Here is a 12,891-nt window from a genome sequence, read left to right as displayed (position 1 = left end):
GCATGCCAAGTCACTGGCTGGAAAAAGTGAGTTATAATGAAACCAACAGACCCTCCGAATTAGGGAAGGCATGGCCTTGCCGGCAGAGAGGGGAGACCCAGGGGACTGTGGCCTCTGGCTTACTGAATCTTAAGAGGGGCCGGAGGCCTTGAAGGCTCTAGGTATGAAGGAAACAGAGTGCCTGGGGGCAGGGCTCCACGTCCCTGCACACCACAGTGCCATTTTCCAAATAGCCTTGTTTTGTAAAGGCATCACCCAGTTGCCTGTGCTGTCACCATCGGAAAGCAAAGCCTGGTTTAGAAGCTGTGGGGTCAGGTCCCACGTGGCGGCTGCACAAGGAAGGGGCAGAGGGCAGAGGGGGGTGGAGAGGGGCAGCTCCTGCCCACATACGAGGACCCTCCTGGCCACATGTGAGGCTCTGTCCCTGGGCCACAGGACTACCTGGGGTTGTCCTCACAGATGAGCCTTTGCCCTGCTCTGCCCTCTAGCTGGAACCCCCAGACTCCCTTCTTGCTCGGATTCCTGGTCCCTCCATCGAGTGGCTCCCAACATTACCCCAGGTGCTGCCCGACCCACACCATCCCCACCCCGTTTATGCCTGCGTTGATCCCTGGGCCACCCTCCCACATACCCTTTTGCCTTGTAGGGTCTCTGTACAGTCCTCGGGTTCCTAGCAGGCAGCCCAGGACCCACAGCAAGGAGGGCAAACAGCAAAGCCTTACTGACTCCTGCAATGTGGCCACTCCCTTCATCCTGGCACCTGCCAGTGTCGCAGAGAGGAAACTGAGGCTCAGAGAGGGGGACCTTCCGCCCAAGGCCCCACTGCAGCTAAGTACACAGGCAGGATTTGAACCCAGGCCCTCTAGTGCCAGAGCCCTGCTCTGGGCCACTGTACCATATGGTGGAGTCCCCTCCTGTCCCTGGGGGGGAGGCCCCACCCACACGACTCACCCCCCTCTGAGCCTTAGTTTGCTCACCTGTAAAATGGAGATGCCTATCGATCGCCAGGTCCTTGGGCTCTTGGGAGGACTTGGGGAGATGCGGCCCGTGGAGAGAGGGGGGCTGAGTGGGATCAGGAAGGAGCAGGTGGGGGCGTGCGTGTAGGAGGGGACACATCAGCATCACTCAGAGGAGGTGAGTGGGTGGTTCCAGGGCGCAGGCACTTAGGCCGGTATTCTGGGGGACACAGAGGCCACCCAGCTTCCTCAGCTCCCCAGCAGGGCTCCAAATGGATGTCTGAACCGAAAACATAGAAGAAGCCCAAGAGGCCCCGTCCAGCCCCGCCGGGGCTCATGCAGGGAGACCACACAGGGTGACGAAAGGGGCCCGGGCTTGGAGCCAGGAGACCGAGACCAAGGCCTGGGCCCCATCCCAGGTGTGCAGCTCACGGCACCTGAGTGGTGATGGGGGCAGTGCGTTTAACATGTCTGGTGGGAAGTCCCAGGTCTGAGGGGGTGGGAAGACCCCTGTCTCCACCGCATCTGCCTGCCCTGGGCAGCGAAGCTCAGCAAGGCCTGGGGCGACCTGCGTAGAGTTCTAGAGCTCGGAGGGACGGAGATTTCATACGGCCCGAAGCAGCGGGATGAGAACGCTGCGGGTGCCCCTCCCCAGGGCAGATGGCTGTCCGCGGGGTCTGCGGCTAGGAGAGGGGGGCTGCTCCCAGCGGAGGGCGAGGGGCCAGGCCGTGCAGGCAGGGGTGGGGGGTGCAGGCGCGCCTCACCGTCTGCCGCCTCTGTCCCTTCTGACCCCACCTGGGCTCTTCAGAATTAGGCTCCACTGCTGAGCGAAAACCTCACTTTTCCCACTTCTGGCTTATCGGCTCTCATCTTTCAAACAATTTTAGTGATGGAAAATGTCAAATCTACACAAAGTAGAGCACAGGGGAGAGGCGGGGGCCAGGGTCCTGCTGCTCCCCGCACGCACCGCTGTGTCCGTTTGTCCTGCACTCTTTCAAGTGCAGCTCGCATCGCAGCCTGCCCCATGCCCATCTCCGGCAGTCGTCCGGGCTTTCTGTTTCAGTCCCTACGTAGACAATGGGGGAGGCCAGTGAAGGGACAGGGAGCACTTCGGGGGCCGTGCTGGGCCTGTCTGGGTCACCGCGCTATCTTTTCTGAAGCGTAAGTACCATACTGTGGGCGTACCTGACACGGTTAACAAGAATTCCTCAGTATTTCCCAATTACCTTTACAAATGTCTTTCGGGGGCCCCTGGGCGGCTCAGTCGGTGAAGCGTCTGCTTTTGGCTCAGGTTCTGATCTCAGGGTCCTGGGATGGAGGCCCATGTCAGGCTCCCTGCTCCGTGGGGAGTCTGCTTCTCTCTCTCTCTCTCCCTCTGCCCCTCCCTACCACTTGCTCTCTCGCTCTCTCTCTCTCAAACAAAAATAAGATAAAATCTTTAAAAAATAAAAAAAATAAAACGTCTTTTTCTCGTGTTCAAACCAAGTTCCAAAGGCCACACACTTGCTCGAGCTCCACCCTCCCTGCCCCCCATTCCCTGTAAACTCAAGCAGTGGTTCTCAGCCAAGGACAATTTTGCCCCCAGGGGACACGTGGCCAAGTGCTCTGAAGTGGGTCCCTTAGGAAGCTCTGAGTTGGGGTTAGAGGCAGGGACCCATCTCGGTGTGGCTCCCGGAGTCCGAATGTGTACTTCCTCCGTGTTCCATCAGGAGGGGACAGCTCGCCTCACCTTGAGCGGGGTCACCTTGCTGGCTCGGTATCGCCGTCGGGGCCGCAGGACGGTGAGACCCGTGACGTTTAGCGTAATGCAGTTATCACTTTAACTCTTCCCCACACACGGTTCACAAAGGGCTCTTCCACCCAGAGTGGACGAGCCAAATTCACCGCCATGTGGGAGGAGGGTTGCATGATCTCTGACTTTCTCCAGACGAGGAGACGGGTCGGATGCCTGAGACCCCAAGCTCAGCATTAGCACCTGGCCGAGCTCAGGCATGGCCACCTGCCCGGAGCTCCATTCACAGAAGTACGCTGAGCTCATCCAACTCCAGGGAAGGGAGGAAATGCCACGGCGAGCCTCTTTGAAAAGCTATAAAGTTCTAGAAGAGTAGAGGGTGCGTCAGCTGATTCTGAAATTCCTTCCCAAACTCAGAGACCACTGCTGTGCCCTCGACACAAGTGGTGCCCCTGTTCACACCCCTCCACGCTCCCTGCTACCTCCAGGGTGAACCTGTTTCGAGAGCCCTTCAAGGCCCTCACAAGCTGACGCCTCCCACCTCCCTACTTCCCTCTCTTCGGGAATGACAGTCCCCACTCAGGCCATGCCCACTAGGACGCTGCCGGTCAGATGCTGACAAACTAAGCCGAGAGTCTGGGACGGTCTGACCCGTTGACTTGGGTGGCCACCACGGAGGGAATCAGCCCCTATCCACCACCCCATACGTGCGGGCACATTATTCCTGCTCAGCCTGGCGGTCGGCCTCACTTTGCCAGTTGTTCAGAGGAGGAAACGGAGGCTCGAGAGGGTGAATGGCTGGCAGAAGGCCACATGGCAGAAGTCGTGACTCCTGCAGAGCCAGGTGGCCCGGCGCCAGCCCTGGGCTCCCCCAGCCGCCCCACGCAGCCTCCCTCCCTAGAGCTGGGAGGCCGACCCTCCCCACTGCACACTCCCACCGGTTCCCAGCCCCAGGGAGGCTGTGCCCAGGCAGCGGCTTCCCCAGCTTCCTGGGATCTGCGGCCAGGCGGGAAAGCCAGGGAGCACGTTGTTGTGAGCAGAGTGATGGCTGGAGACGGAGGTCCTGAGGTCTCCCTGGGATGAAATGTGTTTCTTGTTCTGCAGGAAGGGCCACGCCCCCTCTGAGTGTGCGGAATCAAGGGCAGTGCCTCCCTCCTCCCCGTGCCCTGCCTCCCTCCTCTTCGTGCCCTGCCCAGATGCCACGTGACCTTGGCCAGGCCGCCCAGCTGGTCAGGGCAGAGCAGGGCCTCACCCGCGTCACCCTGCCCCCCTAGCCTTCGGTCTTCCGGTAGCCCCAGTGTCTGACATAGAGGGCTGCCTGGACGTGGAGGCGTCCTCACGCCTTCCTTCAGACCCCTCGAGAATGGTCGTGGCTCAGGCGGGCTGGAGACCCTCTCAGTTTATCTAGGAGATGAAAGAGGACGTCGTGAGAGCTTTCTTACCAGAGAGCCAGGGCTGCGGGTTTGCTGATTTAGGAAAGTAAAACTTATTACCAGCCTCAGGGTTAGGGCCTTGCACACAGCAGCATGTGGACACCTGTCTGTTGAATGAATGTTTCCAAATCTTATTTATGACCAAGGCCCAGAGACGTCTTTTCCTCCTTATTAGCAGCTTAATGCCAACATGAAGATACCCCAGCCCCAAAAAGACCTCAACTCGCAGTCGCCATTTCCGCTGTGAGGACCCAGGAAGGTCGAGGCATCGCAGATCAGGAGGCAGGGAGGCCCCGCTGCCTGCCAGCCAGCCTCGTCCAGATAACCGATAACCGTGTCACACGAGGTGGCGTTAAGCCTGGGGAAGCATGTGCGAGTGGGGGACCCAGGTTCAGCATGAGGAAGTCACCCAGAGGCCCGGGTCTCTCATTTCCTCCCCCACTCAGGAAGGGGAAGCGCAGGTGGGGGGTGGGAGTCTGGGCACATTGGAGAGGTGGGGAGGGAGGAGCCCAGTGGGAAGAGGCTCGCTGGGCATCCTGGCTAGGGCCTTGGCTAGGGCCTTATGCGGTGGGGGAGCTGCCTGCCGGGCAAATGTAGCTTCCAAGGGTGGGGCCAGACAGGCACGGGCGTCGGGGACGGAGCAGTAGCACGAGCGCAGAGCGAGCGGAGGTAAGGGCCAGGTCAGGTCTGCCACCGCTGAGCTCTGGCAGCTGGGGGCCCCTAACGTCTCCAAGTGGTTCCCAGGTCGGTGATCACTGGGCTGGAGTGAGGCCTGAGAGCTCAGGCATGGCAGGCGGCCTAGCAGGGGAGCCACGGGGCTGGGCTGGGGGCTGGGCTGTCCGTTATCGCTGGCTTGCAGCTTGCGGTTTGTGGGAGGATGCCGTGGGCATGTTTGACATTTGTGACCAGCAGGAATTGGGGCCCCAGGCCGGGGAGGAGAGCTACAGTCAAGCCCAGAAGGCAGCCAGGACTTGCTCAAGGCCCTCAGTGACCCCGGGAGCCCTGGGGTTTAGGGCTCTCAGGCTGGGGCTCCTTCAATGCTGTGTCCTCTTGAGCAAAGGGAGAACATGCCATGAAGCTAGCGCCAGGCTGGGCCAGCGGCCTCTCGCAGCAGGCCAGACCCACAGCGGGGCCAAGGTTCCTGTGCGGGCTCTTCCCCCTGCTGGGGGTCTGAAGGAGGGAGTAGAAGCCACAATCGTGGGAAGGTGGGCCCCAGACCTGGGAGTGACAAGTCAGCAGCAGACTTGGCCTGGGGCCTGGGACCTTCGGCACAAGCCGGGGCAACGGACAAGACCGGATGGCTTGGAAGGGCCCTGAGATGGCGGGCCGTGGCTGAGGCAGCAGCAGGGTCAGAGCAGGAGCCCGTCAGGGTCTGGCCCTGGCCTCCAGGACTGGCCCAGGACCAGGGGTGTTTGGGGACAGAGAGCAGCACGTGCCCGGGGGAGAGGAGCCGGAGGGGGGCTCTGGAGCTTGTCCGTGGGCCAGTGAGGAGAAAGCTTTACCTGCCTGTTGCCAGCCTCCTGGCCTGAAATGCACACCCAGGGTCACAGGGCTGTGGGATCCCTGATGACCAGCTCACCTAACCCCCCTCGTCTGGAAGCGGAGGGCTGTCGTCCCCATGTGTGACTGCAGGCTGGGTTTGGGGGAGGCCAGGACCTGCCAGGTGGCAGGCCACCTCCCAAACAGGGCCCGAGAGGTCCCCTGGACTGTGACACGAAGTGGCAGGCCCGGTGTCCGAGCTGCAGCAGGCCACGTGCCTGTGCCCCTTACCCCAGACTCGGCTCAGACACCACCTGGAGCTGGAGCTGGAGCCGGCCAGGGGAGCTGGTTTCTGGTCTGAAGGAGGACAGTGTGACCTCCCGTCAAGGTGAGGGTAGGACTGAGCCAGCCACATGGCCGTGGTCAGCACCCAGCAGCACTGGCCTCTGCAGGGCCTGACTCTGAAGCGAGGGCCTTGAAGGGCTTTGCTACCCTCCCACCTTTAGCACCCCCCACCGTGGGGGGAGAAGAGGGAAGGAAGGGGCAGCCTGCAGACGTGATTTTCTTCTGAGAGTTACCGACTGGGGTGCAGCAGCTTCCCCTTTGCACTTCCGCTTTGCTTTTTTCCTGGTCACACCCCCAGGACACCCCCAGAACGGGACCACGTCTAACTCTGCATTCTGGCCGCATGACTGTGCTATTTTGTCTGTACAAACCTACCCTACGGGAGGTAGTGTTAGGATCCCCGCTTACGCGGACTTCCCATCTTCGCTCCCCCTTGGAGCAGGTGCGGGACCTCAGGTGCCTCAGTCTTCTCACCTGTAAAATGGGGCAAACGCACCCACCTCACAGGGTTGTCCGTTAACACGACCTAATGCCTGGAAGCGTGTCCACTGTTCCTGTTACTAGCAGACACGTGGACGCCATCCCCAGTGTTAGGTGGTGAGGTCACTGCCAGTCACTGCTAGTTCAGTCAAGTGAGGCAACGGTTCCCGGCGATCCTCTTTCCCCACACCAGTGACGCAAGGCCAGTGGCGGGCTCTCAAGCAGGAGCGCCTTTCGTGGCCTCCATGCTCGCAACAGTGCCCCACCTGTGATGCCAACCGGCCACCGGCTGCTTTCCAGAGAAACCCGGGGCTGGGCCCTCCCTTCGGCTCCCGGACGGCTGTGCAGACACAGCCCCCGGGCAGCCTGACGACAGCAGTGGCTGGACACTCTCACTTAGAGAGAGGGCTTTAGGGGCATCTGGGTGGCTCAGCGGGCTGAGCATCCGGCTCAGGTCACGATCTCAGGTTGGACACGGAGCCCCACGTCGGGCTTTGTGCTCGGAGGGGGGTCTGCTGGAGATTGTGCCCCTCTGGTTTTCCCCTCCCCAAGATAAAGAAATGAAATCTTAAAAAAAAAAAAAAATGGAGGGCTTTATACCCCTTTGGTTGAGAAGCACTTACCTGTGAAGTCACAATTCCTGGGGACAGAGCCCAGTCTCCAGGTGACCATGTGAACAGAGCAACGGTCTAGCCCCGGACACGCACCCTGTTCTTGGGGGTGTGGGCACGGCGGAAGCAGGCTGACCACGGTCAAAGGTGGCCACAGGGCACACCTCCCGTGGATGACCTATCGCACTGGGACGGAGGACCACCTCGCTGTACGAACACCCTCCAGACCTGCCTCAGGTGCTTGCGGGAGGGGAGCCTCCCGTCCAACCGGGCACGGCCGCCGCACCCAGGAGGACTAGGCCACACCTAGTCAGGGATTTAACAAATGGAGTTGGGGTAGCTGGTCTCCTAGCTGGTAAAAAGGGAGGCCGAATGCTTAAGCTTCACTCCGTGTATATAATATCATGCTTCAAAGACCACCTCGACAGGGGCATCTGGCTGGCTCAGTCTGACGAGCAGGGGACTCTTGATCTCAGGGCCGTGAGTTCGAGGCCCACACTGGTGTAGAGCTTACTTAAAAAAAAAAAAAAAATCAACTCTACGTAAAGCATACGGGTTCTAGAAAAACACGAAATATAGCTTTATATTCTTTTAAAGTGAAGAAAGCATTTAAAAACATGCCCACACACCCCAGAAAGCATTAAAAAAAAAAAAAAAAAGAATAAAGCAACACTGAAATGCTTCTGTATGGAATCCACTTGTCCTCTGCCCCAGATGAAAGACAAAGCTGGGGCGCCTGGGTGGCACAGCGGTTAAGCGTCCGCCTTCGGCTCAGGGCCACTCCCCCGTGTTCCCTCTCTCGCTGTCTCTATCTCTGTCAAATAAATAAACAAAAATCTTAAAAAAAAAAAAAAAAAGGAAAGACAAAGCTAACCAGAAAAAGTACTCGCCTCAAATAACCCAAGCTGAGGCACAGCGTACAGACGGGGAGAGAAAGGCCGCCCGGCTTCCAGCGGAGGCCCCGAAGGACCTCCTGGTCCGTGTGATGCTGGGACATCGGGTGCAGCAGGCGTCCCACAGGCCAGAGTCTCTCAGGAGCGACTGTACAGGGACTCCCATGTTTACAGGGGTCCGCAGAGGTGCCAACCAGAATACTGCGTACACAGGAAAGGAACATTCTACATGCTCATCAGTGAGGAAGCCACTAAATCTCTAGAACAGAGCAATACGGGCGCCTGGGGGGCTCAGTCAGTGAAGCGTCTGCCTTCCGCTCAGGTCACGATCCCAGCGTTCTGGGTTTGAGCCCCACGTCGGGCTCCCTGCTCAGCGAGGAGTCTGCCTCTAACCCCCACTTGTGCTCTCTCTAATAAATAGATCTTAAAAACAAAACAAAAAGCCTGAGGTACGCCTACGACCACAGCCACGTGAAGCCGCTTCCGCCGCCCCGCACAGCCCGGAGCAGGCACAGCCCCGCGCGCCACAGCACGCACCCTGCCAGTCAGACGCCCCACCGTCCAGCACGGCCAACGGAGCAGCTACCGGCTTTTCCCCTACACTTTAAGAAAACACACCGATTTCTTCTACAATGAACAGTGATTGTGTTAACATGGAAACTTTTTCCCCCCAGAACAAAAAGATGAAGTTTTGACTACACCTATGGACGAAAATGCTGTGTTCTTCGTGGGATTCAGGCAGGAGCTGGGACAAGAGTGGGAGTGGGGTGGGAGAGTGACTCGTTTACCAGGAGGCCCCCCTCCTCCTTTTCCAGCAAAGCAGCACATCAGCATTTTAACCTGAATCCCCTTCCTCTGGAATGATGTGACCTGGGCACTTTCTATCTTCTCCTGACCCAGGTCATTAAGACAAAGCTGGGGATCTTTCTAAGAGATTCTTTGCTATGATAAACAAAGACAACCAACTGCTTTTCAAAATTTTTATTTGGTGTTAACTCCACAAGAAAACAAAAAATCAGTTACTCTGGTGTACGTGAAATCAGAACAATACAACCACGGGGAAAAAAATCTCAGCCCAGGAATGGAAAACAGATACTTCAGTGCTATGGATATGCAATGCGCTTCATACCACAGTGCGTTTCAGCGTTTTGCCAACTTTTTAAAAAATGCTTTTTCTTTGTGATCATCCATTCACAAAACTAAAAACCACACTTTCAACTCTGTTGCTGAAAGCCTCTGGGCTTCAGCCACTTAGCTATGAAAACAAATAAATACATAATCTGTTAATCCCCTTGCCCATTTATAATCCATCCCCATTCCCCCGTGGAAGGTGCAATGTCTTCCTGCCTGTGCGTGAGGAAGTCGGCACCTGTGCCACCTGGAGCCCTGTCTTGATAAAAAGCAGCTGTCCAAAATCAACTGAGCTAAAGGTTGTATCTGAAATATATTTATTTGGTCTCTGCTACATAAGCAACGATTTCTAGAATGATCGTCACTGTAGTGATTTTAGGAATTTACAACTTCCAATTCTTTTTTGCCTTTGCTGTTAAATTATATTTCAGTGCAGATGCTAATCACTTTTTAGGAAGCTCCGGAAGAAAGAAAAATACATAAAACCTTATAAAGTCTGTAAATAAATAACAGCAACAAAAACCCTACACACACACTCACCTGCACACACGCGCCCACACACGCACGCACACACGCACACACACACATGCGCGCACACACACACACTTTAAAGTGTCATCAGATGTGCTGTGTAAGAACCAACCCTGACATGGGCTGAGATCCAAGCCAGCCGTCCACCAGGTTTCTCACAGTGAGGACACACAGAACCCGGGGCGACTCCACAGCCTTGGAGTTGTCTGTGTTCTCAGTTACGAGACAGGCAACCACACCCGGGGCTCGAAGCAAACCAGAGATTTCTCAGCCACTCCAGCTCCCAGCTAGCGAACTGTACGTGCACACTGCCTGCCAGGCTTCCTGGTGAAGCCGTCTCGTCCACGTCAGACTTCTCTGCCGTTCCTGGTGTTACAGACACGCTACGCTGATTTTTACATATTAGGTTTTGTTTGTTTTTAAATAGAAAAACAATTTGGTTTTACAAACTCTGCTCCTCGTAGCTTCACCTGCTGCCCGCTGGTGTGAAAACTCGAGGAGGCGGCCATCCTGAGCAGACAGGACTTGCAGGAGACGGACTGACTGCTGGGCCCCCACGGAAAGCGGGAAGCGAGTCCCGTGAAGCCATCACAAAGGTCTGGGAGAAATGACGTCTCTGTCCGCCCCCAACCCACCACACGGAACTTGCCCAGAACATTCTCTCAAACACAAACTGAGATCTAAGCCCCACTAGATCACGGCCACGACAGCAGCCAGCTGCAGCGGCCAGGGCGTCTTTGGGGTGACGAGCTGGCCTTTCCTGCATGGCAAATGTTTGTAATTTTGAGTTCTGGAGGCTTCGAGTCAATGGAGGTCACCAGAAAATCCTAATTTGCAAACGACTAACCCTGAACGGGTGTTCTGGCGGAAAAGTAACCACACGTAAGAACAGGCTGGGGGTACGCTCTGGCCCCACTCTGCCTCCTCTGCTACCCCACACCCCAAAGCCTTGGCTCCTCCAGTTAGCAAGAAAGTCACAAACCATAGTATCTTCCATGATACTTGAGGGGGGAGAATCCTAAGAGAGAAAACACAGTATTTTGTAAGTCTCTAAAAGCACACCCTTGTGGTTCCTACGTCAAATGTACATGAGATCTGACTGAATGAAGACCGTGGATGAGTCACCCATGCTTCCCTCCTGCCTTGAGAAAGGCCCCGGTCCATTGCAGGGGTAGATATTTATATCCCAGTCCTGAGAGCACAAAGCCTAAAGGCTCCAAAGCTCAAGTCTCTGGAGAGCGGAAGTGGTTGCGGACACCGCGGTGCTAAGGTGACAGTGACCGGGCTGCAGCTGGAAGGACAGACAGCAACTGCAGTCAAGATGCGGAAAGCAGGGATGCTTCTAGACAAGCACATGCACACCCATTCTTGATTCGACAACACAATCTAGTCTATTTCAAATAGCCAAGAATTCAACAGCTTGGAAAACAAAAAATCTTCAACAGGATAGCTGTCCTCAACTCTAAAATAAGCAAGAAGAGAAAGAGAATCGCTGATCTGAATCAGTTGATTGAAGAAGAAACCTAAGTTGTTGCGTTAGATTAACAGGCCTCACAAAAGGGTAATTTGCCATCACATATCGCTCTCAAAAAATAATCTGTACTACTCTGCAGGATTAGAGATGAGTTCGAGAAAAGAGCTCTTCTTCGCCAGGGTCCGCCCACTCGCCTCCGCCCTCCGAGCCGGAGCCCTCCGAGCCGGAGCTGGCGCTGGAGTAGATCTTTCTGCGGAAGCTGCTGGATTTGGCGCCGGCATCTCTCTCTCCTGCACACCTTGCTTCATAAACAGAAGACACCTGGGATTAAAGGAACAGTTTTCAACAGATCAAAAGCCACCCTTTTTTCCGAAAGGGCTACGTGAAACACTCCTGATATACAGAGGTCAGACAGCAAATCGCTGGCTTTCCGGGGAGAGCGAAAGATACGAAGAGCTGCAGTGCTTCAAAGTAAAACCAACAACCTCTCCTCCATGATCCATAAAGGGTCCAGAACCCTCATTCCATATGTTGAGTCCCTGGGACAAAACGTTCCACGTGTGAGGGTGGCCCCAAACCCATGTCTGAGGGCCGGCCGGCCACGGCTGTGGACCAGGATGAGCACCGGGAACCCACCGGGAGGCCGGCAAGGCCACGTCGTCCCCAGGCTCACCTTCTGGGAGAGCCCACACCAGGCCGACCCACAGCTGCACGCAGCGGTGGAAACCAGGCCATGTGGCCGACGGGGGAGACGCAGACGGGACACGCACTTCAGATGGCTGCGGCGGCGAGGGCAGTTCTGGGAAGTGTCCTCACCTGAAGCTGAAAAGCAAGCCTTGGGCAAGTAACAGCCAGAGCTTGCCTGGGAGCCTGGGGGCCGGGCTTCGGAGCCGGAGTTCTAAAAACTCTTCATTGTGTGGGATTGTCCCCCACACACCAGATGGTCAGCATCTCTGTCCCCCAGGACACTGAATGCAAATGGTAGCCCCTCCCTAGTCACAGTAACTATCCCTGCTCCCCGAACCCAGTCAGAGTAGCACCACCACCCTCCCCCCTCCATAGCAACTATAATGCTCCCTCCGCCCCTGAAGTGATCAGCAAAGCCCCCTTCCCTCACAGTGACCAGAAACATGCCACCCCCACCGGCCAGTTATAGTAACCAGCGACATTCCCCACCCCCCCAGCCACAGTAATGAGCAACGTCCCCACCCCCCATAGTAACCAGCACACCCCCAGTCACAGTAACTAGCAACGCCCCCCCCCGTCATAGTAACTAGCAGCACTCCCACCCCCCAGTCACAGGAGCTTGCAACACCCCCATCATAGAAACTAGGAACACCCCCCCATCCTCAGAGGAACCAGCACCCCCCGGTCATAGTAACACCACCCCCCATTTCCAAATGGCAGCACCGTCCCTGGCTGGGACCCCTGAGTCAGAAGCAGAAGACAGCCACAAGGAAGGAGGGGAGAAGACAGCATGTGAGGCCAGAGGCACGCGAGGGCAGAGCACACAGGCCCCTCCGGGCGAGGCATAGTGACAGAAGGCCGTCACGGTTAGGAGCGTGAGTCGCTGAGTCCCAGCTGAGGCTCATGGCTCAGGTCTGCACTTTGCGGCGGGGCTGTACGGCCTCAGACAGGAGGTCCTGAGTCTGTGCAGACTGGACAGTGATGGCACCCCTCAGGCGTTATGAGGACCAGCGAGGGGAGGCTCAGCCTGGACAAGGTGCGGGAGGAGGGAGGAGGGACGACAGCTGACAGGCGGGGCGGTCAGGGCCGGCAGACAGACTGCGTGTGAAGGGGACAGGGGCCAGACAGCAGCTCCCAAG

At 57.0% G+C, this 12,891-nt stretch overlaps 1 protein-coding gene and 1 long non-coding RNA gene across 4 annotated transcripts in view; one reads left to right on the top strand and one right to left on the bottom strand.

Annotated features, from left to right (window-relative positions):
• Positions 1-4,163: 4,163 nt before the first annotated feature.
• LOC103676806 lies at positions 4,164-9,216 on the top strand. The gene is made up of 2 exons (XR_572228.2): positions 4,164-4,790; positions 8,351-9,216. It is a non-coding gene; the product is annotated as an uncharacterized LOC103676806 (long non-coding RNA).
• Positions 8,896-12,891, bottom strand: part of KIAA0232 (KIAA0232 ortholog) — an 82,992-nt gene continuing 78,996 nt past the window's right edge. For 2 of the 3 annotated variants that reach the window (XM_040624941.1, XM_040624943.1), the window contains one exon: positions 8,896-11,386. In XM_040624941.1, the coding sequence (XP_040480875.1) occupies positions 11,207-11,386 (180 nt within the window). In that variant the 3' untranslated portion in view covers positions 8,896-11,206. The remainder of the gene's footprint in view (positions 11,387-12,891) is intronic. The other variant, XM_040624942.1, reaches the window with a different exon arrangement.

The sequence above is a fragment of the Ursus maritimus genome, unplaced genomic scaffold, assembly GCF_017311325.1.
Source record: "Ursus maritimus isolate PB19 unplaced genomic scaffold, ASM1731132v1 scaffold_8, whole genome shotgun sequence".
In the NCBI taxonomy this organism is placed as follows: Eukaryota; Metazoa; Chordata; class Mammalia; order Carnivora; family Ursidae; genus Ursus; species Ursus maritimus.
This window is presented reverse-complemented; position numbering and strand designations above follow the sequence as displayed.